The sequence below is a fragment of the Muscardinus avellanarius genome, assembly GCF_963383645.1.
Source record: "Muscardinus avellanarius genome assembly, chromosome: 8".
Classification (NCBI taxonomy): Eukaryota; Metazoa; Chordata; class Mammalia; order Rodentia; family Gliridae; genus Muscardinus; species Muscardinus avellanarius.
The window spans coordinates 31330409-31358333 of NC_137794.1; the positions used below are offsets into that span (position 1 = coordinate 31330409).

A 27925-nucleotide genomic window follows, 5' to 3' on the forward strand; every position below is an offset into this window, starting at 1 on the left:
ACTTCAAGTATGTAACATAACTGCATCTGTTTCCAAAAGGAATTTATGGTAGCTAATGCCTATAAGCTTGAAAAATAATTTTGTTATTTACTTGGCATATGAACTATCTCTATATATTTGAAAATCTTGACAGGTATCAAGTCATTTGAGTATTAAAGTAGAATTTTATTTCCAACTTTTTTAGGTCTCTTGAGGTTTTAAGTGATGATGTTTTGAAGGATCTTTCTGTGTTTTACCGAAAAATGGTAAGTTCTTTGTTTTTCCAGTAAAGATTTTGGTGGATATAGTATTTAGTACCACCTAAAGCAGTTTGTTAGATCAGATTTCTCTTTTTTTTTTTTTTTGGTAGGGTTTGGGGATGAAACCCAGGGGCATTTGACCTCTGAGCTACACCGCCTGCCCTATTTTGTATTCTTTATTTTGAAACAAGGTCTCACTAAGTTGCAGAGGGCCTCACTAAGTAGCTGAGGCTGTCCTCGAACCACGATCCTCCGGTCTCAGCCTCCCGAATGCTGGGATTACAAGCGTGCGTCACCACGCCCGGCTCAGATTTCTCAATGTAATAATTTTCTGAAGATCTTTTAGAAATTAAGACAGGTTTTTTTAGATTCTATAGATAAGTATAATACTAAAAGTTGATGATATTTAATGATAAAATTAACAGCTGTTTTGATCACTTTATACACTTCATTTCATTTACTCAAAATTGAAGAGTATTTTTTATTTACCAAAGGTTAGAATAGTGCAAAATCATGGATTACCATGATTCCCAGAAGTGGATTAATCTGTACTTAATGATAGAAGGGTTTTTTGGATAATTTGATAGAATATACTTTTTAATGAATCTAAACAAAATTTTCTTCCGTTGTTATGAGTCAGTAGGCATTTTGTACTTTTTCTAGTTAAAGTCAACACATCTAAAACTAATGAAATATTTTAGCTATTTAAGAAAAACTCTTGTATCTGGGTGTGGTGGTGCACACTTGTAATCCCAGATTATAGGAAACTGAGACAGGAGGATCACAGGTTTTGGCTAGCCTCAGCAGCTTAGTGAGGCCCTCCACAACTTAGTGAGATCCTGTTTCAAAATAAAGAATAAAAAATGGGCTGGGGTGCAGTTCAGAGGTAGAATGTTCCTGGGTTCAATACCCAATACTGCAACCAAAATAAGAAAAAAAGAGAAACGCTTTACAAATTTGTATTTAAAAAATGATTTAAGCCAGGCATTTTGGTGCATGCTTGTCATCCCAGAACTTGGGAGGCTGAGATAGGAGGATCACAAGCCTCAGAAAGTAGTGAGAGTCTCATCGACCTAATGAAACTGTTTCAAAATAAAAATAACAAGGATGCGGATATAGCTCAGAGATAGAATGCTCTTGTGTACAATCCCCAATATCACCCACACACATAATCACTTCATTAATTCTATAGATTCCAGCAATGGATCGAAGAGTCATTACACCATATCAAGATGGACCAGATATTAGCAATTTGGAAGTAGAAGATGGAGATATCTTTTTAAAAGAAGAAATAAATATGGAACAAAACTATTTGTAAGCTGTGTTTTTTCCTTCTTTCTTCCTCCTCTTCCAATCTTAGACACTTGATACTCTTGTGTTGATATTGGTAGAAGAACTTAAAATTTTTTGACATAAATGATGTATATATGTTCCTTCTTGATGGTATGATGGAAAGTAAATACATAAGATTTGCAGGTCCAACAAATTTTAAATACAGGTATAAAAAATACATCTCAGGTTAAACATACTGAATTAATAAGTGCATGTATCTTAGCTGCCTCCCCCCAACCTGCTGGGATTGTGATAGAGAAATTTAAAAGGCATAGTGCACTAGGACAGACAGAATAGGAAAGAAGCAAAATGGTTATCAGAAGTTGCTAAGAGTTTTGAAATCTGGAAAGTACTGAGTAGTCATGACAGAAAAATACTAAAACAATTCCAGAGTGCTTCAGAATTACTGGCACTAGGTTTATGAAGACTAAGGTGAGTGTTTGAATGAAGGATACTTGATCATTTCCTTATCCTCATTCAGCTAAATGATTGCTTGTTTTCCATCTTGGTAGAAGATTAGGGATTTGGTCCCTGGAGAAATTGAACTAGAGAGGCTCCTGAAAGGAGTGTACCAGCCATAGGTGAGGTTTTATTTTCTAAAGATCTCTCTCTAGAGAATGTGATCATTTTATTAGATGATGTGCCTATAGCGACTGGCATTTGAGAGTTGCTCAGCAGATTATAGGAGATTCTGCACAGCCTCCACAATAGTGGTCTGACCATTTGTCAAGCCCTGCAGAGAATTTCTGTGTGTGTGTGTGTGTGTGTGTGTGTGTGTGTGTGTGTGTGTGTGTGTTGGGGATGAAGTCCAGGGGCCTTCTACCTCAAGTCTATACTCCAGCCTTATTTTTTCTTTGTAAACAGGGCCTAAGTTGCTGAGACTGACTTCAAACTTGTGATCCTCCTGTCTCAGCCTCCCCAAGTACTGGGATTACAGGCACGTGCCACCATGCCTGGCTAGAGAATTTCTAATCAGTGTTTTAGGCTGTATTATCAGCTGGTCTCAGAATGAATTTTTCTCTGCTTGGTAAATAATCTGTTAAAATGAAATCTTTGGATGTTTAATTTATTTACCAATTGTACACTCACTGAAAAACTGCTCTTGGGTTCCAGAGGTATCTTTTTCATTTATGTTTGTAACTCCTTTTCTAGTGTTTACTAGCCTTTGGTATCCTACAGTGTATGGGTATCTGATTTAGATGGAGGACATCAGTATATTAAAATAATAATAATAATTAACATTAATATAAATAACTTACATTGTTCTCTACAAAATAATAATAGTCACAGTTTACTTATGTAAATGGTTAAAATGAAATCTGTAATCATCAGGAAAAATAAGATAGTTGTCATCACAGATATTTTCCTTTTTCTGATTAATAGTACTAAATTCAGGGAACTAATATACTCTGAAATGCTTTAAAAATTATCACCAGATATTCAGATATTTCTTTTTTTTTTTTTGGTGGTACTGGAGGTAGAACCCAGAGGCTTTCTACATCCGGGCTATACTCCCATACCTATTTTATATTTTATTTGGAAACAGGGTCTCACTAAGTTGCCGAGAGCCTCACTAAGTTGCTGAGAGCCTCACTAAGTAGCTGAGGCTGGCTTCGAACCTGTGTGATCCTCCTGTCTCAGCCTCCCAAGCGCAGGGATTACAAGCGTGCGCCACTACGCCCGGCTATCACCATATATTCTAGTTTAGTATCATACTTAATAATATTGTTTGTTTGTAAGCGTGTGCCATGTTTTACTTTTTTTGTTTTTGTGAAGTTGTTATGCATAGAGGTGAGAAGGGGCCTGTGGTTGGCAATTTTCCTCATGGCGGCCAGGATGCATGCAACTCCTCTCGCTTTCTCTTGGCACAGATGTGTTTCCTCTTTTTCTTGATGAACTTGAGGGCCTGTTTGCCTTTGAAGACCTAGAGCAGCTCCATGGTGCACTGCTCATTGTGGCAAGCCCACACAGCTCTCAGATCATGTCTTGTATCAGCTTGTTATGCTTGGTGAGGCACCCATAGTGACAGCTGTGCCTTGGCCTGCTTGTGTCCTTAGTGACCTTGTGACCTCTATCAAGGCCCATGTCCACGGAGTAGTGGAGTATGTCTGCTGCTCTTCAGTGACTACTGTGACAAAAACAAGTGTTGCAGTTTTTAAAGAATTTTCCTTTATACCTCTTGTTTTAAACTTGGACAGAAATACTAGGGGTAGAACAAGTAATTATACCACACCAAGGCCTAGTGAAATTTAGTAGTTTACTCAGGTGCTACATAGATGAATGTACTGGAGCTTACATATCTTTACATGGTTCGTGTTTAATAAAAATACTATATTCTGTTAATTAAACATGACTTTTATTTAATCTTTAATTAATTTTTTAAAAAATCACTTTTACTTTTGTTTTTTTTTCTAGGGAAACTATGTTTAAGAAGGCAAAAACAAAGGCTAAAAAGAAACCACGTAAGCGTTCAGATAGTTCTGGAGGTTACAACCTTTCAGATATTATTCAGAGTCCACCATCTACAGGTTAGTGGAAAGAGTTATAGTATGTATTTGCACTTCTAGTCTTTGATGTTCTGTTAACTAATTCATTTAACATTGTTAAATACTCTTATATGCCATCATTTGGGGTTACTGAAATTTAACTTCATTCTTATAGATGCTATAAAACAATAGTGTATTGTGATAAGTACTTTAAAGTTCTGTAAGCATAGAGGGGCACCACAACTAGTCTGAGATCAAGGAAGACCTCCTAGAGGAGAGATGCCTTACTGGATCTTAACCAAAAGAAGTTCTCCAGGGCAAAAGGACATACTAAGCAAAGGGGACACTATGTCCCCAAGTCAGAGACCATAGAATTAGTAGCACATTTCTTGAACTTACAGTTCAGCATGCCTCAACCATTTAGGTTGTGTGCAAATAGGAAATAGGTTTGGTAGGGTCAGATTTTGGAGATTCTTATATGCCACATTAAGTAAGTTGGATTTGGTTCTAAAGGCAATGGGTAACTGTTGATGAATTTTTATGACAGGGTATGACTAGATAAACTTTGTTTTTAGAAATACCACTCTATCAGTGAAATAGAGGGTTAAATGGGAAACTTATGACAGGGATAAAATTATTGTGTTGAATCTATTCAGATATATTCGTGTTCCAAGGGATATTTCATTTCTGTCTGTAAAGAGGTGATAATATAGTAGCTGAATACAGCACATTTTTTATCTCGGCAATATGTAAGCCTGTTTAAAAGTTAGAGTTTGTTGAAAACTTTCTAGTTTTTTATTTTGAAAATCTTTAACTTACTGAGAAAATGAAAAAATACCATGAACACCTATATACACAAGTGTGTGTATATGTTTATTAATAGAGGAATACTTTTTAATTACTTATCCTCTTGAAGTCGTAGACATAATAAATAATTACTATGATTCTTCTAAGAATAAGAGCATTCTTATATATAACCACAATACTATTAATCATGTCTAAGACAATTAAAATTTATTCATTAATATTACCTAGTATTTTATGTCTGGATTTAATTATTCAAAAAATTTTATCGCCTTTTTTGTTTTAACTTTAAAAATATATATATGAGCTGGGTATGGTGGTACACACCTGTGATCTCAGTATGTGAGAGGCTGAGACAGGAGGATAGAAGGTTGGAGACCAGCTACAGCAATTTAGCAAGACCCTCAGCAATTTAGTGAGATACCATTTCAAAATAAAAATAACATAGGGCTGAGGGTATAGCTCCAATTTAGAATGCCCCTTGCTTCAATCCCCAGTACCAAAAAAAAAAAAAATCTAGTATCTATCAAAATTAACATTGCCTTTGCTTATTATCATCTCTTTAGTTTCTTAGTTAGAACAGTATCCCCCATGCCTTTTAATTTTATAGTTTTCCTATATTTTATTTTTTTTTTTTTGTGGGTCTGGTGATGGAACCCAGGGGCATTCACCTCTGAGCTATACCCCCTGCCCTATTTTTTATTCTTTATTTTGAAACAGGGTCTCACTAAATTTCAGAGGGCCTCACTAAGTAGCTGAAACTATCCGCAAACTGGGATCCTCCTGTCTGAGCCTCCTGAATGCTGGGATTACAAGTGTGTGCCACCACGCCCGGCTTTTTTCCTATATTTTAGACTGGTTGTATTATAGACTATCCCACATTCTAAATTGATCTAATCTAGAAACTTTTAAAAGTTTCTCTTAAATAAAATGTGATGTGACCATAAAATAATGATACTACAGTATGACTTTTGGAAATGGTTGGTTTGTCTCTCTATAGCAGTAAGACATAATCAGACAAAATTTCTATCAGCAGTACTTTCATAGTCAGTCAACCTTATACTTTGAAAAATAAAGGACTGCTTTGTTTTATGTCTCTTAGAAAAAGTTGTTATGTAACTGCAAAGAAAGAATTTTCTTATGTGTTTAGATAGTTAACATAGTACAATGAAGGAGTCAGAAGACCTGGTAAATAGAAAAGATACATCTGTTTTTTTAATTTCAAGGTGTGTGTGTGTGTGTGTGTGTGTGTGTGTGTGTGTGTGTGTGAGATAGTGTTGATGTGAGGTTTTTTATTATTGGTGCATTGTATTCATACATCTTAATGGGATGCAAGATGGTGGAGGCATACTTGCACACATCACCCAATTAGCCCTTACCCAGTTCCCACCCTACTCCCTCCTTCTCATGTTTGGCTTAGTGATTGACTTTGATATGTATGTTAAAGTATATCATGTGAAATAGAGAACTTCCCACTCTCCCATCCCCTGAATTAGGTCATCATCTGTAGAATCTCCTTCGTCTAGAGTTCCTCCTATGACCCAATTTCTCCCTAGCTTTCTCATATTAAGGAGAGCATCTGATTTCTTATTTTTTGTGACTGACTAATCTCAGCATAATTTGTTCCAGCTCCATCTATTTCCCTGTACATTACATAATTGTGTTTTTCTTTATGGTTGAGTAAAATTCCATTGTGTAAAAAGTTCACTGTTGATGGACATCTTGGCTAGTTCCATAGTTAGGCAATAGTGAATTGAACAGCTATGAACATAGATATATGCATTAGTTTGGTAGTTTGGTTTTCTTTCTTTTGGGTAGATACCCAGGAGTGGTATTGCTGGATCATATGGTAAGTTCATATGGTAGGATCCTCCATACTGTTTTCCAAAGTGGTTGCACTAACTTGCAATCCCTCCAACAATGTATTACAGTTACCATTTCTCCACATTTTCACCAGCATTTGATGTTGTTTGTATTTTGAATGATTACCACTCTAGTTGGAGTTAGATGGAATCTCAGGGTAGTTTTGATTTGCACCTCTCTGAGTGCTAATAATGTTGAGTATTTTTTCATGGATTTATTGGCCATATGAATTTCTTTTTTTACAAGTGTAAAATTCTGTGGTTTTGTATTTTCTGTTGTATGTATTTTTTTTATCTCCGAAAAGATGCATGCATGGATTGAGAGAAGAATGAATAAATGTAATTAGTGATTTTTCCAGTCTCCTCTGTGACTTACAATAAAAGCAGATATTTGATTTGCTTTAAATGGTGTTATTATTAGCACATGTGTTAGAATCTTTGAAATTGAGGTGAAAGAGACATTGTTAACAAAATAATTTATGTCTTACATGAAACCTAAGAAAGCAAGCCAAGATTACATAAGTGATTAGAAGTAGCAACATAAAGAAATAGAATTTAATTCTTGCTTACAATACTATATTCTTTCTTGTATACTCTTCTTTCTGTGGCCAAAGCAGATGATTAGAAGACTAAATTTAATTAAGGGAGAAAAGACCTAATTATGAGAAAAAGTCTGAATATGAAGCACATCAAAGACAGTTGTGTGAAGGTTTAACATGTGTGTTGATCCTTAGACAGTTGACATTTCGTTTGGAGGTTTTTGCGTGTATGTGAACCCAGGGCGTTCTACCACTGGTGCTATACTCTTAGACATTTTTATTTGAGACAAGGTCTCACTAATTTGCCCAGGCTAGCCTCGAACTTGCCATCCTATCTCAGCCTCCCAAATACTCAGATTATAGGCATGCACCACTGTGCCCAGTTCTTTAAAAGTATTTTTGACTAAAAATAATTGTTGGCCACTTTAATCATCTGCTAGATTCTTTAGATTTATTTCTAATTGGCTTTGGAAACATGTCAGTATTAAATGTGCTGTCTTACATGAAAACTTGCCAAAAATATACAGATGATAGTGGTGAGAAACGTTTTATTTCCAAACCATAGATTAGCAATGAGGACAACACAACAACAACAACAAAAGTTTAAAAAGCATAAAACTTGTCAAAGTAATTTACTTTAAACAGAATTCACTTACTTAAAAGTATAAGAGATGGTATGGTTTATTCTTAAACTTATTTTTAAATCAGTTGTACAACTTTTAAACTCAGATATATCTTTAAAATTTGATACATCACCTAGATTCTAATAAGTTTGAAATGTGTTACAATCATCACCTAAAATTCAACAGAAGTTTACTTTATACTTTTAATATTTAAAATAACACCACTATGGTAATGAACCAATATAAGGTGTGACACAGGTCAGGAATTAGACTGCCTGAGTAACAGAAGAAATGCCATATATAATTCACAACAACTCTCTTACTTCAGGTGATAAATGGATTAAAAATACTCCCAATCAGTAGCGCTTTATACAGTGGTAAAACAACAAACCAGCAGCTCTCACATCTAGAGCCTGTCACCAGGCCAGAGGCCAAGCTACAGCGCATTTTCCCTCTCATACCCAGGGAGCCATTTTTCTTCTGCAGGTGTTCAGACTTCTGTACAGATAGACACAAAAGACAGAATGGTGGGTGTTGGAATTTATTTCTTCTTCCTTTTTCATCTTTTTTTTTTTTTTCTTTTGGTGGTACTGGGGATTGAACCCAGGGGCATTATACCTCTGAACCACACCCCCAGCCTGATTTTATTTGTTATTTTCTTAAAACAGAATCTTACTATGCTGCTGCCTCACTGAAATGCAGAGGTTAATCTTGAACCTGCAATCCTCCAGTCTGTTTCCCAAGTAATGGATTACAAATAAGCATGTGCCACCACACCCAGCTCTTTTGTCTTTTATGGGGAAAACAGTTTCAATCATTTTTTAAAACATCACAAAGAACTATCTTCCTCAGATTTGTTGCATAATTGGTATTTAATTATAATGATAAAACTATTACTTTACAGTCTCCTTTGTTTCAGTTTTTAACTTAAATATATTTCTCTAGTTAGCTTGAATATTTTGGCACAGTGAACATAATTTAAAAATTATTAAATCTGGATAAGTAGGTTTAGCTATCCTTTTGGCTCATTGACTATAATGAATATATGTTTAATGCTCATGTATTTAAAGCTTTATTTTGTTTCCATCCCATTTAGGATTATTAAAGTCTGGTAAGACCAATTCGGTGGACTCTCTTCCAGAACTGTTGACATCAGATTCTGAAGGAAGCTGTGTAGGAGGGGGTAGTCCTAGAGGTTTACAGTCTCCTGATTTCACAACAGGATTTCATTCAGATAAGATTGAGGTTTGTTCTGTGAGCACTGGGTTTTTTACCTTAAGTTTTGGGGTCTGTATACAGTTTACCTTTAGTTTTTCATTATTTTTGCTCTAACTTAAAACACTGCCTTGGTTGGCTTATAAGGAGATAAAACTATAATATAGTATATATAATATATATGTTTTCTCAAATTTGTATAGTCTTTGTAGTTTTAGAGATTTTAGAGGCAATTTTGAGCTCTATATGTTATTTTTAATATTTCTATAAGTAAAGTGTACTGTCAGTGCAAAATATAGTAATACTGTAAGCCGGGCATGGTGCCATACGCTTGTAATCCCCATGCTTGGGAGGCTGAGACAGGAGGATCATGAGGGTTCAAAGCCAACCTCAGCTACTTAGTGAGGCTCTCAGCAACTTAGTAAGACCCTGTTTCCAAAGAAAATATAAAGTAGGTCTGGGAATATAGCCCAGAGGTAGAAAGCCCTGGGTTCCACCCCCAGTACACACTCACACACACACGCACGCACTCACGCACGCACGCACGCACGCAAAAGTATTGTATAGACATAGTAAAAACTATATTTGTAACTAAATTACTAAAATATATTTTATGAAATGTAAGTTAACACCAAATAGAAATTATCAAAGTAGTAGTGATTTTGAAAATAAATACCAAATTCTGTGTAGTCTCTCATGGTGTTAATTAGAACCAAACAAACTGGAATATTTGAATTTTTTAGTTAAGTATAATTTACAGTAAACTGCAGAATTCCTAGTCTCATCAACTCTGAGGAGAACTTTTCTTTACACATCCCATAATGTTTTATTCCACAGTTGTTAATCTGCAGGAGTATCTAGCTTATTAGAGATAGCATTCTTTTTCTTTAACTCCTGTATGTACATAAAACAAACATTGGAACTTCTAGGGATTTGTTAAGGCAGTGGAAATTTATTCTTTCTAGTGTGTGTGTGTGTGTGTGTGTGTGTGTGTGTGTGTGTGTGTGTTACTGGGGATGGTGTGTGTGTGTGTTAGTTACTGGGGATGGTGTGTGTGTTACTGGGGATGGCATTCTACCTCCGAGCTGCATCCCAAACCCTATTTTTTATTATTTATTTTGAAACAGGGTCTCAATAAATTGCAGAGGGCCATATTAAGTAGCTGAGGCTATCCTCAAGCCTGTAATTCTTCTGTCTCAGCTTCCCAAATGCTGGGATTTCAAGTGTGCGCCGCCCTGCCTGGCAATAATAGAAGAATTTATAGAAGAATTTATCTGAGCAAGAGAAATGTCATTTTAATAACTTCCTTAACCTATTATAATAGCAGTAGTGTAGGGCCTCCTTTGAAATGTTAATATTATTTGGCTTTACTCTTAAGAAGAACTTAAATTAGATTCAGAATGAATTATATGGGATTTATACCAAACACTCAGTTTTGCTTCATATCTAAAGCTATGGACATTATTGCCTCATATTATTTGTATAATTTTTATTTACTATTTGTATAAATAGAAATTTAATAGGCAAACTTGTTTCTCTAAAGTTATTCTCTTTAAGCTTACAATGATATAGTTAGAGAATTGGTTAAAACATTAAGCTGATCCGGGTGTGTTGGCACAAGTCTATAGTCCCAGTACTTGGGAGGCTGAAACAGGAGGATTTCAGGTTCAAGTCCAGCCTTAGCAACTTAGCAAGGCACTGTTTCAAAATTTAATAAAAATAAAAAGGGATGGGGTTGTAGCTTGTAGGAAGAATGCCCCTGGGTTCAGTCCCCCATACTAAAATAATAATAATAATAATAATAATAATACTAAGCTGTAGAATGACATGAATTGAAAATACTAGATAATTCATCCTACAATTTTACTACAATATTTAACTAAAATGTATTAAGTATCAATTAAATATTAGCTACTGAACTAGGTTTCTGCTGTTATTAAAGAATTTTTTTTTCCTTTCTCCAGGGAAAAGTTAAACCATATGTTAATGGTACACCTCCTACATATTCTAGGGAAGATTTAAAACCATGGGAAAAATCACCAGTATTTAAAATATCTGCTCCACAACCTATTCCCATCAACAGAATTGATACTACAAGCTCTTCCAGTTGGGTTGCTGGCTCATTTAGGTAAGATTTTCATTATGTTCTGTATTTCTCTCTTAGAACTGTATATGTGTGTGTGTGTGTGTGTGTGTGTGTGTGTGTGTGTGTGTGTGTGTGTGTATGTATATATGTATATATATATAACTTAATATGTATATATTTATTTTTATTATATGTATATATTTATATATATGTATATATATTTATTATATGAATGACAATATCAGCAACTTTTTTCTTTGTTAATATGTATTAGTTAAATTTTTCACCTAAGGAAAGGTAAAGATGGGAAGTGTTAATTAAGTCATAGTTAGGAGAAAGAAGTTCTAGTGTATTATTATATTATTATATTATTATATTATTATATTATTATATAGTAGGATAATTATAGGGTAATTATAGATAATGAGAATGAGAATGTACTGTTTATTTAAAAAGTCAAAAAAACTTGAAGAGTTTGAATGTTTTCCGCCATAAAGAAACGATAAATGTTTCAAGGGAAGGGTTTACCTTGATATGAACAGGATGCAATGCATACATGTATTTCACATGTAAATGTATACTTTTTAATATATTCATATTTTATGTATCAATTTAAGAAGTCCACTTCCTTTCAGGACAAATATTTTATCATTTGTAGGTTACTTTGTGTTTTCTGAGCTACCTTTAGACCATGAGGCAAAGTGAACTGGAATATTGTAATCTTGGTATCAAATAGAGCACTGTAGCACCTTAAGGGGTACTTAAAATCTAGCAAAATATACTGATATTCGCTATTAATTTTCTGAGTATTTTCACTTAGCGTTATACTGTTCCTTTATCTTGCTTATATTTTATACGTATTTTTCTTTGATTTAGAAAATTCAAACAAAGGAACAGATATAATTAGAATACAGTGTTCTTAGTGCTGTGAGCTTGTGCTTCATCTTTATGTGCCTACTATGGTTGATAACAGACTAAAGCTGTTAGTTGATGTACTGATTATATTATCATTTGGGCCATTTGTGTAATTCTCTTGAAATATGCTCTATTATGCATATTGAAATAATGATAGGATACTCCAGTTTATGTTGGTTCATGGTCTTAAGGTAGCTCAACTAGTTTCACATGTTGTAGAATTTTTTCTTATAGTACAGCTCCCTCTGGTGGGTCCCCAGTATTGTTGAACATCCCTAAAATTTTCTAATATATGGTTTTGTTAATAGTAGATAGTACTAAGAATTTTATTTGCTAGAAATAGAACACAATTTCAAGCTTCATTCATTTCAAAGGATAAAAATTTAATCAGAAATTTAGTGAGTTCTTCTGCTTAATTTAAATAACTTGAGAATTTTTTACTATTGCTTGGCCTTTTTTTCTCTCCTTTAGTTGAAGAATTCCAAGGATAGTGCTTAACTTTGAGTTTAGATGCATTTTAGTTGTTACTTGTATATGCATACATTAATGCTTTCATTCAAAATGGGCCTTTTGAGGTTGACAACAAATGATAAAATAAATCTAAATTATACTTTATAAATCTTACATTTTATTTATAGTTTCATTGAAGTTTGGAATTATGCTTTAGTAGTAAATAAATGATTTTGTTAAGTAATTTTTTAAAAATTTCTTTTAGTCCGGTCAGCCCTCCTGTTGTGGATCTCAGAACCATCATGGAAATCGAAGAAAGTAGACAAAAATGTGGAGCAACACCTAAGGCAAATTTAGGGTTGGTTAAAAACTAATGAAAAATACCATGTTTTGTTGATAGCCCTGGAGAATTGGAAAGATAGATCTCCCTCTTATTTTTCTGCATTTGATGTAATAGTTATAAGCCTTTTATCTAAGTAGTTTAACCTTGATAATATTATTTATTAAATCTCTGCTAAAGATTGAGTTGAATTAGCTCTTGTGGAGTATACAGTATTACATGCTAGGATCCTACCTCTAAAATGATGATTATGGTCTATTTCTGAAGAAAAGCTAAAGATGTAAGGCTTGGAATACAAGTTCTCCTTGAAAAGTGTCATATGTAGGAGGATTTATATATAGCTATTACTTATTCATTGATAATACAAATTGACACTATCACTGTCAAAACTTTGTGATCCATTAATAGTAAAATCACATTAAACATTATGAGTTATCAGTAATATTCATTAAGCAGAAATTAATGTTAATTTGTTCAATTTCTAGCAAAATGATTTCTTGTTAAACTTTTTCAGAAGTATTGAAACTAATTGTTTTGATTTAATTTAATCTTTAGCAAATTGACTTCTCATGGAATTAAACTTTCTCAGAAGCAACGAAAAATGATTGCATTGACTAGCAAAGAAAACAGTTCAGGAATGAATAATGTGGAAACAGTTTTAACAGCTCCTTCAAAAGCCCCCAAACCAGTGAATGCATGGTATGCTTTTATTTTTAATAAAATCAGTGTAGATCTATGCATTTGTTTTTAAGGTGATTCTCTTGATTTCTGAGTGTTTTCCTTGCATGTGTTTCAGAAGTCTTTGCAAATATTTTGTACTCATCCCCCTTTGCTTTTAAGTTAACCATTGGAGCTTGAGGAACAATTACTTAGGTCTTGGCGATGGAACCCGGGGGCATTCAACCTCTGAGCCACACTCCCTGCCCTATTTTTTATTTTTTAGTTTGAAACAGGGTCTCACTAAGTTACGGAGGGCTTCACTAAGTAGCTAAGGCTGTCTGCGAACCACGATCCTCCAGTCTCAGCTTCCCGAATGCTGGGATTACAAGCGTGTGCCACCATGCCCAGCTTATTTGTGTTTGTTTTTGATGCATTGACATGTACATCATATTTTTCAAATGTGGATGTATTTTTCATGGATAAGAATAATTTCTTGGTATTCTATTCAGCTTCTTTTGCTAAAGTTATTTAAAATAATTTTACTTTTTCATTTTTAGTTGTGTGTGTGTATTTTATATAGTTTTATCAGTGCATTGTAATTATACAGCCTAGTGAGATTCAAAGTTATACGTTTACATATGCACATATCAATTGGTTTATTTCCATTTTTAGTAAGAAATAAAATTATACTATTGCAATTTTTATAAAAGTAAACTTTGTTTCAGTACTTTATCTTTTGGTGCATCATAAATAATCTTTACACAGTTGTAATTAAAGCTAGTTACCCTTTTAAACAGTGTTATTAATATTGCATCAAATAAGTTTTCTACATTATTAATTTACCCATAGTGACAACATTAGTAGGAATAATCTCTAAAAAGCTTAGATAGCAATTTTTTGTTGTGGGGGGTTGGGTGTGTGTGTGTGTGTGTGTGTGTGTGTGTGTGTGTGTGTGTGTGTGGTACTGGGGATGGAACCCAAAGGAATTCTACCTCTGAGCTACATGCCCAGCCCTATTTTTTTATTAATTATTTTCAAACAGGGTCTCACTGAGTTGTAAAGGGCCTCACCAAAGTGGCTGAGACTGTCTGCAAACAGTGATCCTCCTTTCTCAGCCTCCCAAATGCTGGGATTATAAGCGTGTGCCACCACGCCCAGGCTTCAATAGCAGTTTTGAGATACGTAAAATAGCTTGTGCTTCCTGTTTCTTTTCCATCTCTCTTTTCTTTATAACCCATATCATAATATCTGGAAACCAGTTTTAGAGAAATATACAGATGGAATGAAGGACAAGGAAGAAATAAATAGAACTCTCTTTCGCAGGGACTCAGAACAGTCTTGGTAGCTACCCTTAATTTAGAACAATCCCTTCAGTGTTTCTAATGTCACAGTATTGTCTTCATAATAGGGAATATTTTTCCCACTGAAAATGTAAATTATTTTGAAGAGCATAGCAACCGCTTTTATTCTGAGAGTTAACCAATGGAACTAAATCATGCCTGTCAGAACCAGTAGGTTCAAAACACAATCACTGAAAAAGAAGAAAAATAAGAAACAGGAAAATTTAAGCAAAAGAAAAAAGAGAATAAAATTTGAGGGAATAAGCTTAGCAGAACTCTTAAATTTATCCAGATTTGTTAAGCACTTTCCATATGCAAGGCACTCTGCTAGTTTTGGGTGATAAGACAATAAATATTTATTCATTGCCTTACACAGTTTATGGTTGTAACTTACACAATTGAATTGTGCTCTCCCTGAACAAAAGTATGGAAAAGACCAATCAAAAAATAATTCTTAGAATAGCTATTAAGATACTAAATACATTGTTGTAATTTGAGCACATTAACTAAGCACATTAGGAAGCATTGGGCTTAGTAATATATGCTAAGCTGTGCCATCAGTCAGTTTATTTATTTTACAGCAAAAAGTAGATGAACAAAAGGAATTTCATTTATTTTCCTGGAGGTATCTTCCTTAGAGCCCTGTGTTCCTCTCTAGTCTGAACGGGGTCTTTTTTAGGCTTGCTGAGTATTTGTGGTCTTGAGGATTTTCCTCAATAGTCACCTCTTTTACTCTCTTCCAGTGGTTTTTTTTTTCTTTTTCTTTTATTGGTGTATTGTAGTCGTACATCTAAATGGGATACAAGATGGTAGAGGCATACATGCACACATCATTCATTTAGCCCTTCCCCAGTTCCCTCCCCCTTCCTCTTTTTCATGTTTGGCTTGATTGTGAATATACATCATGTACATTTTTATCCTATTTTCTGTATCTTGTGTTTTTCTATTTTTTTATTTGCTCCTTGTTTTGATATAGTACACCTCCAGTAGCTTTCTGATAAAGAGTGTGTATTTTGGGAATTCTTATATCCATAAAAATCTTATCCTTTCTTATTTCTTGACTGCTAGTTAGATTGGAACAGGATTCTATGTAAGAATCACTTGGAGAATTTTGTTTTGTTTTGTTTCCTTTTGCTGTGGCTTTTAAGAAGTCTAATACCACTTGATTCCCAGTTCCTTTCATGTTACCTTCTATTTTTTTACTGGATTTTTTACTGGATGCTTATAGGGTCTTTATTAGTGGTAGTTTTCTGAAATTTCACAATAATATACTTTGATTGACTATTTGATATGTTGAGTATTTGGACTCTTGCTAAAGCATGTCTTTAAGTTCTAGAAAAATCTTATGTAAGTATTTCTTTGATAAATTTTTTCTCACTTTTTTCTCTAGATTTCATATAAATCATATATTGGTCCTGTGGATTTCTCTAATTTCTTTTTTCTCTTATCTACATACATGCCCTTCTATTCTATATTCTTGCATATTTCCTTGACTATTTTCTCCTATTAAAACCTTAAGTTGAAAGTTGTTCATGGTGGCAGATGCTTTTAATCCCAGCATTTAGGGGACTGAGACAGGAGGACCCCAATTTGCAAACAGCCTCAGCTACGTAGTAGGACCTTGGCAACTCAGTGAGACCCTGTTTCAAAACAAAGAATAAAAAATAGGGCTGGGGGTGTAGCAGGGAGGTAGAATGCCTGTGGGTTCCATCCTCAGTACTGAAAAAAAAATCCTGAATTGACAAGAACTTTGTTATTTGCTAGTGGTGCTTGGTGCTTTGCTGGAATATTTTATAGAACATTCTAATGTTGAAGAAGATTTTGTACTCTACAAACTTTGGATTTTGGTTGGGTTTTTTGGGGGGGTACTAGAGATTGAACCCAGGGACATTCTACCTCTGTGCTATACCCCCCAGCCCTATATTTTATTTTGAAATAGTCTCACTAAGTTGTGGAGGCTCTCACTAAGTAGCTGAGGCGGGCCACAAGCCTTCAATCTTCCTGTCTCAGCCTAAACATTTGCATTCTTTCATATATACCGAACAAAAAGATATGCACATATGTACCAGGCAACATATATAAGAATGTTCATATCATTATATGTAATAACTAAAGCTAAATAACCTAAATGTCTGTCAATAGTAAATTGGTAAGAGTTCTTTTTTAAATAGTAGAATACTACACAATGATGAAAAAGAATGAATATGATTAAACAATAGTATCGATGAATCCCAGCAGTATAATATTGCTAAAAGAAGCCAATCAGAAAAAAATGCTGTATTATTCCATTTATAACAAGTTAAAAATAGCCATTGATTTACATTTATGTTTTTTCATTTTGTGTGTGTGTGTATATATACATATACAGATAGATGATAGATATAATTTGGATAATTTTTATATGTTATTTTATTATTTTGATTAAAAACAAATGGAGGCCAGGCATGTTAGTGCATACCTGTAATTCCAGTACTTGGGAGGCTGAGACAGGAGGATGGAGGTTCAAGAACAGCCTTAGCAATGAGTGAGATTCTATTAACCTATGAGACCATTTCCAAATAAGAAGAGAAAATCGGGCTGGTGTGTGACTTGAAGGGAGAATACCTTTGGGTTCAATCCCAATAACACACACGTGCGCGCGCACGCGAAGAATTTAAACTTTGTTCTATGAAAAAGAAGAAAATTGATCTGAAATTAGAGCTTTTACCTGATTTGTATTGTTTATAGCATGTATTCATGTTATGGTGATTTATTTTTTGTTTAAAATTCTCAAATCTCTATCTAAAGGACCATCTAATGAGATTTATTTCTTCAGAATATTTTTTAGCTACATCTTAATATTAAGGTTAATGTGCGACTCACTAGCAAATCACAGATTAGTCCTTTAAATGTGCTTGCAGCTGTGGTACGATTTTCATTATTCTGTTCACACATTCATTTACCCTAATATGTAAATTCCCAGCATATGGTTATTCTCTTACTGCTTAGTTAGGCATTACAATGGAAAGTATTAAAGATAACTGTTTTTTTGCGTTAGAATGAAGTTCTAACCAGTTGAATTTTAAAGCTAATGTGAAAACATCAGGTATATATGAGATTTGGCCACTTTTTATTATCAAATATTTTACTTGGAGAAATAATACATTTTTTACCAGGCATACAGTTTTTGTGGCTTGGCTTGATGCAGAAGTAATTTATATAGAATAACTTTGCTTTGATTATTTAACTTTTTTTGAACTAGACATTTTATTCTTTATAAAGCAAAAAATTTCAGTGCTGCTTAGTTAGCCAAGGAACACAATCCTTTTTAATTTTTGTATGGATATAAATGTCTACAAATATTTTTCCATAAAGTTTCATTGGCTGTTACAATGGAAAATAGCCAGAGCCTGTGAGTTAGGAAAGTAAAACTGTTAGAAATTAGATGTTGAAAAAATAAATGGCATTATAAGTGGAAAGACTAATAGAACTTATATTAAAAAGTTCTTTAGCCAGGTGTGGTGGAGTGCACCTGTAATCCCAGTATTTGGGAGGCTGAGACAGAGGATCACAGGTTTGAGACAATTTAGTGAAACTGTCTCAAAATAAAAAGTAAAATAGGGCTGGGAGTCTAGCTCAAAAGTCCAATTCTCTGAGTTCAGTCCCTAGTGTACACACACGCACATATGCACACAGGCGCATGTGCAGAATTTTGCAGACAACATTTTAAGTAATCACTGTGCATAGTTTAGTAACGTGTAAGTTTAAGACACTTTGTAAGCAGTCTTACCTCTATTTATTTTTTTTTTTTACTTTCTTTACACTTTGCTGTAATGTAATTATTCATCACAGTGAGATTCAAAGTAGTAGAAACATCCCTGCACTCACTACTTGGTGCTTTTGCTTCTGTATACCACCCTCTCTTTCCTTCCTCCCTCCCCATTCATTTTAGTGAAGCCTTGTAGGTGCATATCCTCAATTGAACTGCTCCCTTCCTCAGTCCTCCGTTTTCCCTTTCTCATCTTCCTTTCCCAGCTTCCTTCCAATATTTTCCTGTTTTCTCTCCTCATATGACCAAAATCCCTTTTGCTACCCGCTTTTGTTCTAGCATATGAGAGACTACTTGCGACCCTAACTCTCTGAGACTGGCCAATCTCAGCTTACTATTCTAGTGTCACCAATTTTCCTAAAAATGACATAATTTTTTTCTTTATGACTCAGTAAAATCCCATTGTGTGTATATACTGTAGTTTCATTATCCATTTATGTATTCATGAACACCTAGGTTGGTTCCATAATTCGGCTATTGTGGATTGTGCTATTATAAACATGAGTATATATGTATCACTGTACTTATTATTAAGGAGTTTTTGTCGTAAGTAATTTTTTTTTTGTTTTGTTGGTACTAGGGTTCCTGGAAACCCTTCTACCTTCGGGCTACACTCCCAAACCTATTTTATACTTTTATTTGGAAACAGGGTCTCTTAAGCCAGCAAGGCTGGCTTCAAACCTGCGCAATCCTCCTGTCTCTGCCTCCCAAGTGCGGGGATTACAAGCGTGTGCCACCACGCCCGGCTTGTCCTAAGTAATTTTTAAAGAAAGAACATATAGGGTATAAATTATTTACTATATCTGGAAGACCCCAGATCAGCCACTAGAATGAATCTGACAGCTTACGCATTTCATAGTAATAATTTTGAAATTTCTGTGTTTAGGGAAATAAGCTAGAGGGAACATTGAGGTAATTTTCTAAAAAGAATGAATATTTGCCAGCATTGTTCCCGATTCATGATACACTGCTCTTCAGATATGTGTGGTAGTCATCTTCAGATATGTGTGGTTTAGGGAAGAGAAAGGAAATGGGAAGTGGTTCTTTTTTGGATAAGTATTTGATTTTTATGTTCTATGTATGTATGTGTTTTAGAGAAATTTTTGTGGTAATACCAAAGTCAGATTAGTTCTTTTTGAATAAATATTAACTTGAATATTTTAGCAAGTTTGTTTCTAATACAGATCTGTAAAGAAGATTTCTTTTGTATCATGTATCATTTAAGGCTTCATTTAGGATAAATGACTTTTAAATGTAGACAGCAATAAAATTATTAAGCAGTATGTCTTTATGCAGCATATGATTATATTTAGTACTTTTGCTAGAAATCAGTTGACTTTATATGTTTGGGTCTAATTCTGGACTCTATTTAGTTTCATTAGACCTATATGTATATCATTATATTCATAATGTATAGATGGGGAAAAGATAGTATTCCAAACAGGCAGCATAAATTCTCTGGCTTTTATTCAGAATTATTTTTTCTATTTTATCTTTTTTGTGCTTACATTAATCTTGTGAAAAATAAATATGTAAAGAAGAGAAAGAAAAGTCTAGTGGAATTTTGTTGAGTGTTTAGATCTGTAGATTAATTTGAAGAGGATTGACAATTTATTATTATTAGTTTCCAGTTCATGAACATAGCAAATCTTATAGATCTGGTTAATAGTATATAAATCTTACCCATATTTTTTAAAGTTTATTCCTAAGTATTTTATATTTATTTATTTATTTATTTTCGCGGTTAATGGGGATGGAACCAGGGGCATTCAATCTCTGAGCTACACCCCCAGTCCTATTTTTTATTCTTTATTTTGAAACAGGGTCTTACAGAGTTGCAAAGGACCTCACTAAGTAGCTGAGGCTGTCTGTGAACCGTGACCCTCTGGTCTCAGCCTCCCAAATGCTGGAATTACAAGCATGCGCCACCACACCCAGCTAATTTTCTGTTTCTTAATAATTTCTTCTGACAAGTTTTTACTTTCGGGTACATGTAACTTATTTGAGAGTATTGCTATCTATGACCTATCTAAAAACGTTTGCCTACCACCAAGTTATTAAGATAGTCTATTGTTTTCTTCTATTTAGCTCTTACTCTTTGTTCTGTGACCCATCTGATTTTGGAATAATCTAGTACGCAACAAAGGGGTCAAGCTTCATTTTCTTACATAATGATTTCCAGTTATACCATTTTTGAAAATGCTTTTCTTTATTTACTGAATTGCCTTAGCAATTCAATTATTAATAGTGAAATGACTACGCATGAAGGTCTACTGAAATTTTTCTTTTTTTTTCTTTTTTTTTCTTTTTTGTGGTACTGGGGGTGGAACCCAGAGGCTTTCTACCTATGAGCTATACTCCCAGACCTATTTTATAATTTATTTGGAAACAGAATCTAAGTTGCGGAGAGCCTTACTAAGTAACTGAGGCTGGCTTCGAACATCCTCCTGTCTCAGCCTCCCAAGTGCGGGGATTACAGTATGCGCCATCACACCCGGCAGAATTTTTCTTTTTTTCTTTTTTTTTTAAATGCTTTGGTCAGTGTAAGTTCCTTGTATTTCCATGTAAATTTTAGAATCAGTTTGCTAATTTCTACAATTAAAAAAATGGTGTGACTGATTCCATTTTAAAACTAGATATAAATCTACATTAAATCTATTATCTTTTTTTTACTTTTGTTTGTTTGTTTGTTTGTTTATTTATTTATTTATTTTGCTGTACTGAGGATGGAACCCAGGGGCATTCTACCTCCAAGCTACACCCCCAGTCCTATATTTTATTCTTTATTTTGAAAAAGGGTCTCACTAAGTTACAGAGAACCTCACTAAGTTGCTGAGGCTGGCCATTAACCCAGGATTCTCCTGTCTCGGCCTCCCAAGTACTGAGATTAAAAGTGTGGGCCACTACGCCCAGCTGATTCCTGTCTTCTGGCATAGTTTTGATTAGTTCACATTTGATAAGAAGGATCCAGCATTACATTGAAAACTAATTTTTAATAGATATTCCAGTCCTTCTTATAATTTCCATCAGTGCCCTGCTACTAAATGAGATCTTTGCTTTCTTTTGCAGGGCATCTTCTCAAGTTTCAGTTTCATCAAAGTCATTCCGGGATTTCTTACTAGAAGAAAAAACTGTTACTGGCCATAGTTCAGGAGATCTTGTCAAAAAAGTTTGTTTTAAAGGAACTGAAAATTCTCAGGCTCCAAAAGTTGTAAGGTAATTAAAAAAAAAAAAAAACTTATAACTGTTTTCTATCTTAAAATATTCATGGTGGCTTTATGATATGAAATGATATTTAGTTATTTGTGAGGTAGACTTTTATATATTCTTTTACATTCAGAATTTAAATTAGCATATTTATTCCTGCCCTCTTTTTTTTTTTTAATAAATCACATTTTTAAGTATTTGGCTTATAATAAGCTGCATATATTTTAGGTATACATCTTGAAGTTTTGGCCTGTGTGTATTTCCATGAAATTCTTACCATGTTTAAAATTATGAACATAATCATTATTGTTAGAATTTTCCTCATGATGCTTCTCTCAATCTAATTACCAGTTGACTTTTGTCAGTATAGACTAGCTTGTATATTTTAAGTTATATTATCAGTGGAACCATATAGTATGTATGGTTTCTTAATATATGTCTTCTTTTATTCAGCATAATTATTTCTGGACTCATCTATGCTAAATGTGTCTCAGAAGTCGATCCCATTTTATTGCTGAGTATTTTATGAATTTATCGCAATGTGCTTATTCATGCATCTGTTACTGTATCTTTGGATGATTTCAGTTATTTTCTCTGGCTATTTCTGATACTGATTTTTAAACTCCAATGTATTTTAAAGGATATTTCATACTCCAAATCCCTATATGAAACATGAAAATCTATTCATAATTTAAAGGTGGTATTTTTGTAAAAATAGCTTCCCCAGCATGGTATGTAGATTTTTAATCATTATTCAAAATGAAGCATTGTTGAGGTATTAGAAGATCAGTATTGGAAGAAAACAAATGTTTCAAATTAGTTACCTAATTAAATATTTCTTTTTACAAGGTGTTGGGCATTGAACCCAAGGGCCTTCTACCTCTGAGCTGTACCTACAGCCCCATTTTTATTCTTTATTTTGAATCAAGGTCTTAATAAATAGCTGAGGCTGGCCACGAACCTGCAGTCCTCCTGTCTTAGCCTGGGATTACAGGCATGCGCCACCACGCCCAGCTGGGAATGCTATTTTAAAATAAAAATCCTAAATGGAATTCTAATATATAAAAGAAATACAAGCCTTTTTATGTAATAATTTATAAGTAAATGTGGATAATTGGCTTATAGATATAAGTTGGGTGTGATGTAAGATATGCAGTCTCAAAATTGTCAAACAAATATTTATTGATTTTCTTCTTTGTTTCAAACATTATGTTAAGTACTAGAATTACACAGTGGTGAGCAATTTTAACACAGCCCCTACTCATACAGAACTGACATTCCACTCATCATTCTGACAGAGGTGGTAGAAGAACCTTTATTTTTGAATTTATATTAAAATGAGTTAACTTGCCAACACAAGTAAACATGCTGACAGTCTTCATTATATTAAAATATTTATATTTTTACTAGGTTTGTGTGGGGGGGGGTACTGGGGTTCCCGGAAGCCCTTCTACCTCCGGGCTACACTCCCAGACCTGTCTTATAGTTTTTATTTGGAAACAGGGTCTCTTAAGCCAGCGCAGCTGGCTTAGAACCTGCACGATCTTCCTGTCTCTGCCTCCCAAGTGTGGGGATTACAAGCGTGCGCCACCACGCCTGGCCTATTTTTACTAGTTTTAAAAATTTATTTTAGGAAAAAAATGAAATATGAATAAATACCACCAAATCCTCTGTAATGACCCAGGTGTCATTTTCTACGTTTATTGTAATATATAAAAATTTATATATTGTAACATATAAAATTTATATATTGTAATATATAAAAAAAATACTATTATTCTTAGTTTGTGATAAGTGATGCTCCGTTTTAAAGATCATGTTTTTAATAAACAGACATGTAACTTCTTTGTTTTCCTATGGTGAAACACAAATCTACCTCTATTTGTATTTATCTTTTCTTATTTTGCAATACAAAAGTTATTCTTCAAAAGTTTGCAATACAAAAGTTAAACCTTACCTATGGTTTTATCTTCCCACTTAAGACGCATCAAGTCATTAACTCTTTTCATTAGTGCATAGATTCCAGATTTCCTTTTAACTACATTATTCCCATCTGGTTTTGAATATGTTCAGTTCTTATGTGTTCTGGGTGGGATAATCAACCCCTCACTCAGCTTCCATACTTTATTCTAGCAATTGCCCTCTAATTGCCAATCTCACACTCTTCTTTAGCAGATGGATTTTTTTCAAAAAGCTGTCAGTTTCTACTCATTTCTTAATTCATTCTGGCTTCTAGCTCCACTAAAATGAAAGAGCTCAGTAAAGACCATATTGTCAACACCATGGACTTTTTATACTCATCATACTAAAAGTTCATTTACAGGTCATACTCTTATTTTATATGCTTCTACACTATCCATCTTATGACCATGTGTTCTGTTATGTGATATATACTGAAGATTCAAAATAATTATTTCCTGCCCCTATCTAGCAACTGACTTCAGACTCAGTGATCCAACTGTCTTCTTGAACTTTTTATTCTATTTTGGTGTTCAGAAACACTTCAAGGCTGGGCATGGTGGCGCATGTTTGTAATCCCCACACTTGGGAGGCTGAGACAGGAGGATCGCACAGGTTCGAAGCCAGCCTCGGCTACTGAGTGAGGCTCTCATTAACTCATTGAGACCCTGTTTTCAAATAAAGTATAAAGTAGGTCTGGGAGTATAGCCTGGAGGTAGAAAGCTCCTGGGTTCCACCCCCCAGTACCACAAAAAAAAAAAAAAAAAAGAAATACTTCAAACTTTCATGTCTAGAAACTTGAAACTTTGTCTTGAATCAAACTTAATGTTTTCTTTATACCTCTCATAAAATGAAAATCAAACAAGAGTATAGACAAAACCTAAAACAAACCATTCTTCTTGATCTTTCTTTCTTAGTAAATAAAATTTGCAAATCTGACCTTTATGTTTCTCAGTCTATTATCAAAAAATGGCAATTTTAGCTCTTAAGTATTTTTTTTTAATACATACACTAAACCTTAGTATATGTGCCTTCATTTATACTACTTTATGCTTTCCACATAGGCTGCCAGAGTAACTCATCTGACTGGTCTTGCTATACATAGTCTTTTTTCCTTTTTCAACATATTGAACTATTGTGTTCTTTTGAAAATGCAGAGCTTACTACTTTTAAAATAAAGACTAGACTTCTTTTTTTTTTTTTTTTTTTTTTTTTTTTTTGGTGGTACTTTGGATGGAACCCAGGGGCCTTCTACCTCCGGGCTACACTCCCAGACCTATTTTATATTTTATTTGGAAACAGGGTCTCACTAAGTTGCTGAGAGCCTCACTAAGTAGCTGAGGCTGGCTTTGAACCCACATGATCCTCCTGTTTCAGCCTCCCAAGCACAGAGATTACAAGCGTGCGCCGCCACGCTTGGCTAGACTTTTTAATATGGCCTTCAAGACGTCCATAGCCTGGCTCTGGCCAGCCACTTTAGTTTTGTCTTGCAGCATGATCTCTGTATTAGCCAGCTGTCTGCTCTCATATGCACTTTGCTTTTTTCTGTTTCCTTACCATTTGACTAGTTGACTCTTCTTTTGTTCCTTATGTAGTCATATATTTTAGAGAATTGTGACTTCCTTACTGGGTGAATTTCCTGTATAAATTTCCATAGCACTTCATCATATCTTCCATAGTTGTAATTACTAGTGTAATTCTTTGATTAGTGTTTGTCCACTACAACTGTTTTCATATCTGTACATTTAACTTTATGTTCCATGAAAGCATGATGTCTCTTTCTGCCCATTATTGTTATCATCCTTAGTGTTTAGAATGGTTTTCTAATGCAGTGGGTGCTCTGTGAACATACGTGAATAACTAACTGAACTAAAACTGTAGCTCTAGCTGAGTGTGGTGGTACACATTAGTAATTGTAGTACTTTGGTGGCTGAAATAGGAGGATCCCAGTTTCATGGCCAGACTCAGCAATTTAGTGAGGCACTCTGTAACTTAGTGAGACCCTGTTTCAAAATAAAGAATAAAAAAAAAAATAGGACTGGGGATATAGCTCAGAGGTAGAATGGCCCTGGTTTCCATCACCAGTACCTCCCCCCCACACACACACATACACAATATGGTAGCTCTGTTTTAAGTAACATATGTTTCTAACATAGTTTTATTGCATGCCTTAGATGTGTACGTTTGAAAGCATGAAAAATTAAGTTCATTTTTAAGTATTAACAATATACATTGAAGTTTTAAGTGTTTGAATGAATATTTGTTCTGGAACTCAAAATATTAAGGATCTGTGGTTTCATAATTGATCACTAGAGTGTGCTATAACATCAAGGCCCTTAATTGTGAAAAATGTGTGCTTTACAGATACTGCATTGGAAGTTTGGATTGAAAGAGTGTATGATCAATCATGTATCTATAACGTGGTGTTTGGTGTGAGCGCAAATGTTTTAAAAAGGTGTAGCAAGAAGAAAACATAGCTTAGGTTTCAGTTATCATAGAAAGTATATGAATATCATAAAGAGTATGAGTCATAATCAGAATAAGTATTTTACTTTGCATTGTTTTTATTTCATTGCAAAGTAAAAGATTTACTTACCAAATTATGGGATATCTGATAAAGGCACAACATTTTACTGTTTTCTCTTGGATATATATATATATATATATATATATATATATATATATATAATCTCCACTCACACATATATATTACGCAGACTTATCTTTAATATTTTGACATTTAGTGGTAAATCCAAATATGCATACACAGAAGTTAAATAACAGGACAAAAATAAAATTGTAATACAACATAATAGTATAAAGTGATATGTGATTAAATGCCAAGCAAGTGGTTCAAAGGATGACCATAGGGTAGAATGGTTAGTAGCAATTTCATTGAGGAAGAACTTGAGCTATTTCAGGTTATAAAATGTTTTTATATTCATTTTCAAAACTGTGATCATTATGTTTATGGCTATGTGGATAATAATAGAAAAATAGATCACTTAATTATTGATCTCTTTTATTGTCATAAGCTTTTAAACTTAGGATGGGATTTTTTTAAAGTAGAAATAAAAGAAGAATGGTTAAAGGGCAACATAAACAGGAGATAGTGGGAGTGAAAGCAAGACGACAGGAATACTTGTAGCGATCCTTTGGAGAGTGGTGCAAGGGTAGTGGCTCATCTCTGGAAATTCTACAAATTAGAGAGAGAGAGAGTATTTTACAGGAAATTGAAGGTCTTCTACCTCACTTCTATACCCCCATCCCTATTTTGAAACTAGGTCTCACTAAATTGCTGAGTATTGCCTCAAACTTGTGACCTTCTTGTCTCAGCCTTCTAAGTTCTAGGATTACATAACTGTGTCACCACTGGCCAAGCTACATTCTTATTTCAATTGTAGAACATTTGTTTTGTTTCCCTAAGGCTAGGACAAGAAAGTCAATGTCATTTGGAGAAATTAAAATATAGAAGAGAATCCAGGCCAGTACTTGGGAAGCTGAGACAGGAGAATCAGTTTCATGACCATCCTCAACTACTTAGTGAGGCCCTCAACAGCTTAGTGAGACCCTGTTTCGAATAAAGAACAAAAAATAGGGCTGGGGTTGTAGCTCAGAGGTAGAATGCCCCTGAGTTCAATTCTCAGTACCAAAAATAAATACACACACACACACACACACACACACACACACACACACACACACAATGTAGAAGAAGGATTTGTGGAGCTTCTGTTGTTGTTTATATTTTTTGTTTTTCTTTCACTTAAATTATTTTGTGTAGTTCTACATAACAAAATGTGAGCTTGTATTTGTAATTAGTGAGAAAACTACTTTTGAAACAAAAATTACTATGATTATATCAGCTCTAATGTTGTCTAAAAATCATTTTAACTAAGCTGGAACAAAATTTTCTTAAAAATTAGCAATCTTCTCCAGTTTGAACAGAATTCTTTTTTATTTAGTTAGTTTTGTTTCCTGTGGAGAGGGTAGGAACTACCATTGAGAATTATACCTCTAGCCTTTTAACTTTATTTTAATTTTTGGTACTAAGGATTAA

The 27925-nt window shown here is 34.1% G+C and overlaps 1 protein-coding gene across 3 annotated transcripts in view; it reads left to right on the plus strand.

Annotated features, from left to right (window-relative positions):
* The window catches only part of IBTK (inhibitor of Bruton tyrosine kinase), a gene marked incomplete at both ends in the record, with an annotated part of 83776 nt that overhangs the window by 49627 nt on the left and 6224 nt on the right, over positions 1-27925 (plus strand). For 2 of the 3 annotated variants that reach the window (XM_080700772.1, XM_080700770.1), the window contains 8 exons: positions 185-245; positions 1432-1553; positions 3987-4099; positions 8982-9130; positions 11065-11228; positions 12817-12909; positions 13447-13590; positions 21769-21915. In XM_080700772.1, coding sequence (XP_080556898.1) covers positions 185-245; positions 1432-1553; positions 3987-4099; positions 8982-9130; positions 11065-11228; positions 12817-12909; positions 13447-13590; positions 21769-21915 — 993 coding nt within the window. The remainder of the gene's footprint in view (positions 1-184; positions 246-1431; positions 1554-3986; positions 4100-8981; positions 9131-11064; positions 11229-12816; positions 12910-13446; positions 13591-21768; positions 21916-27925) is intronic. The other variant, XM_080700771.1, reaches the window with a different exon arrangement.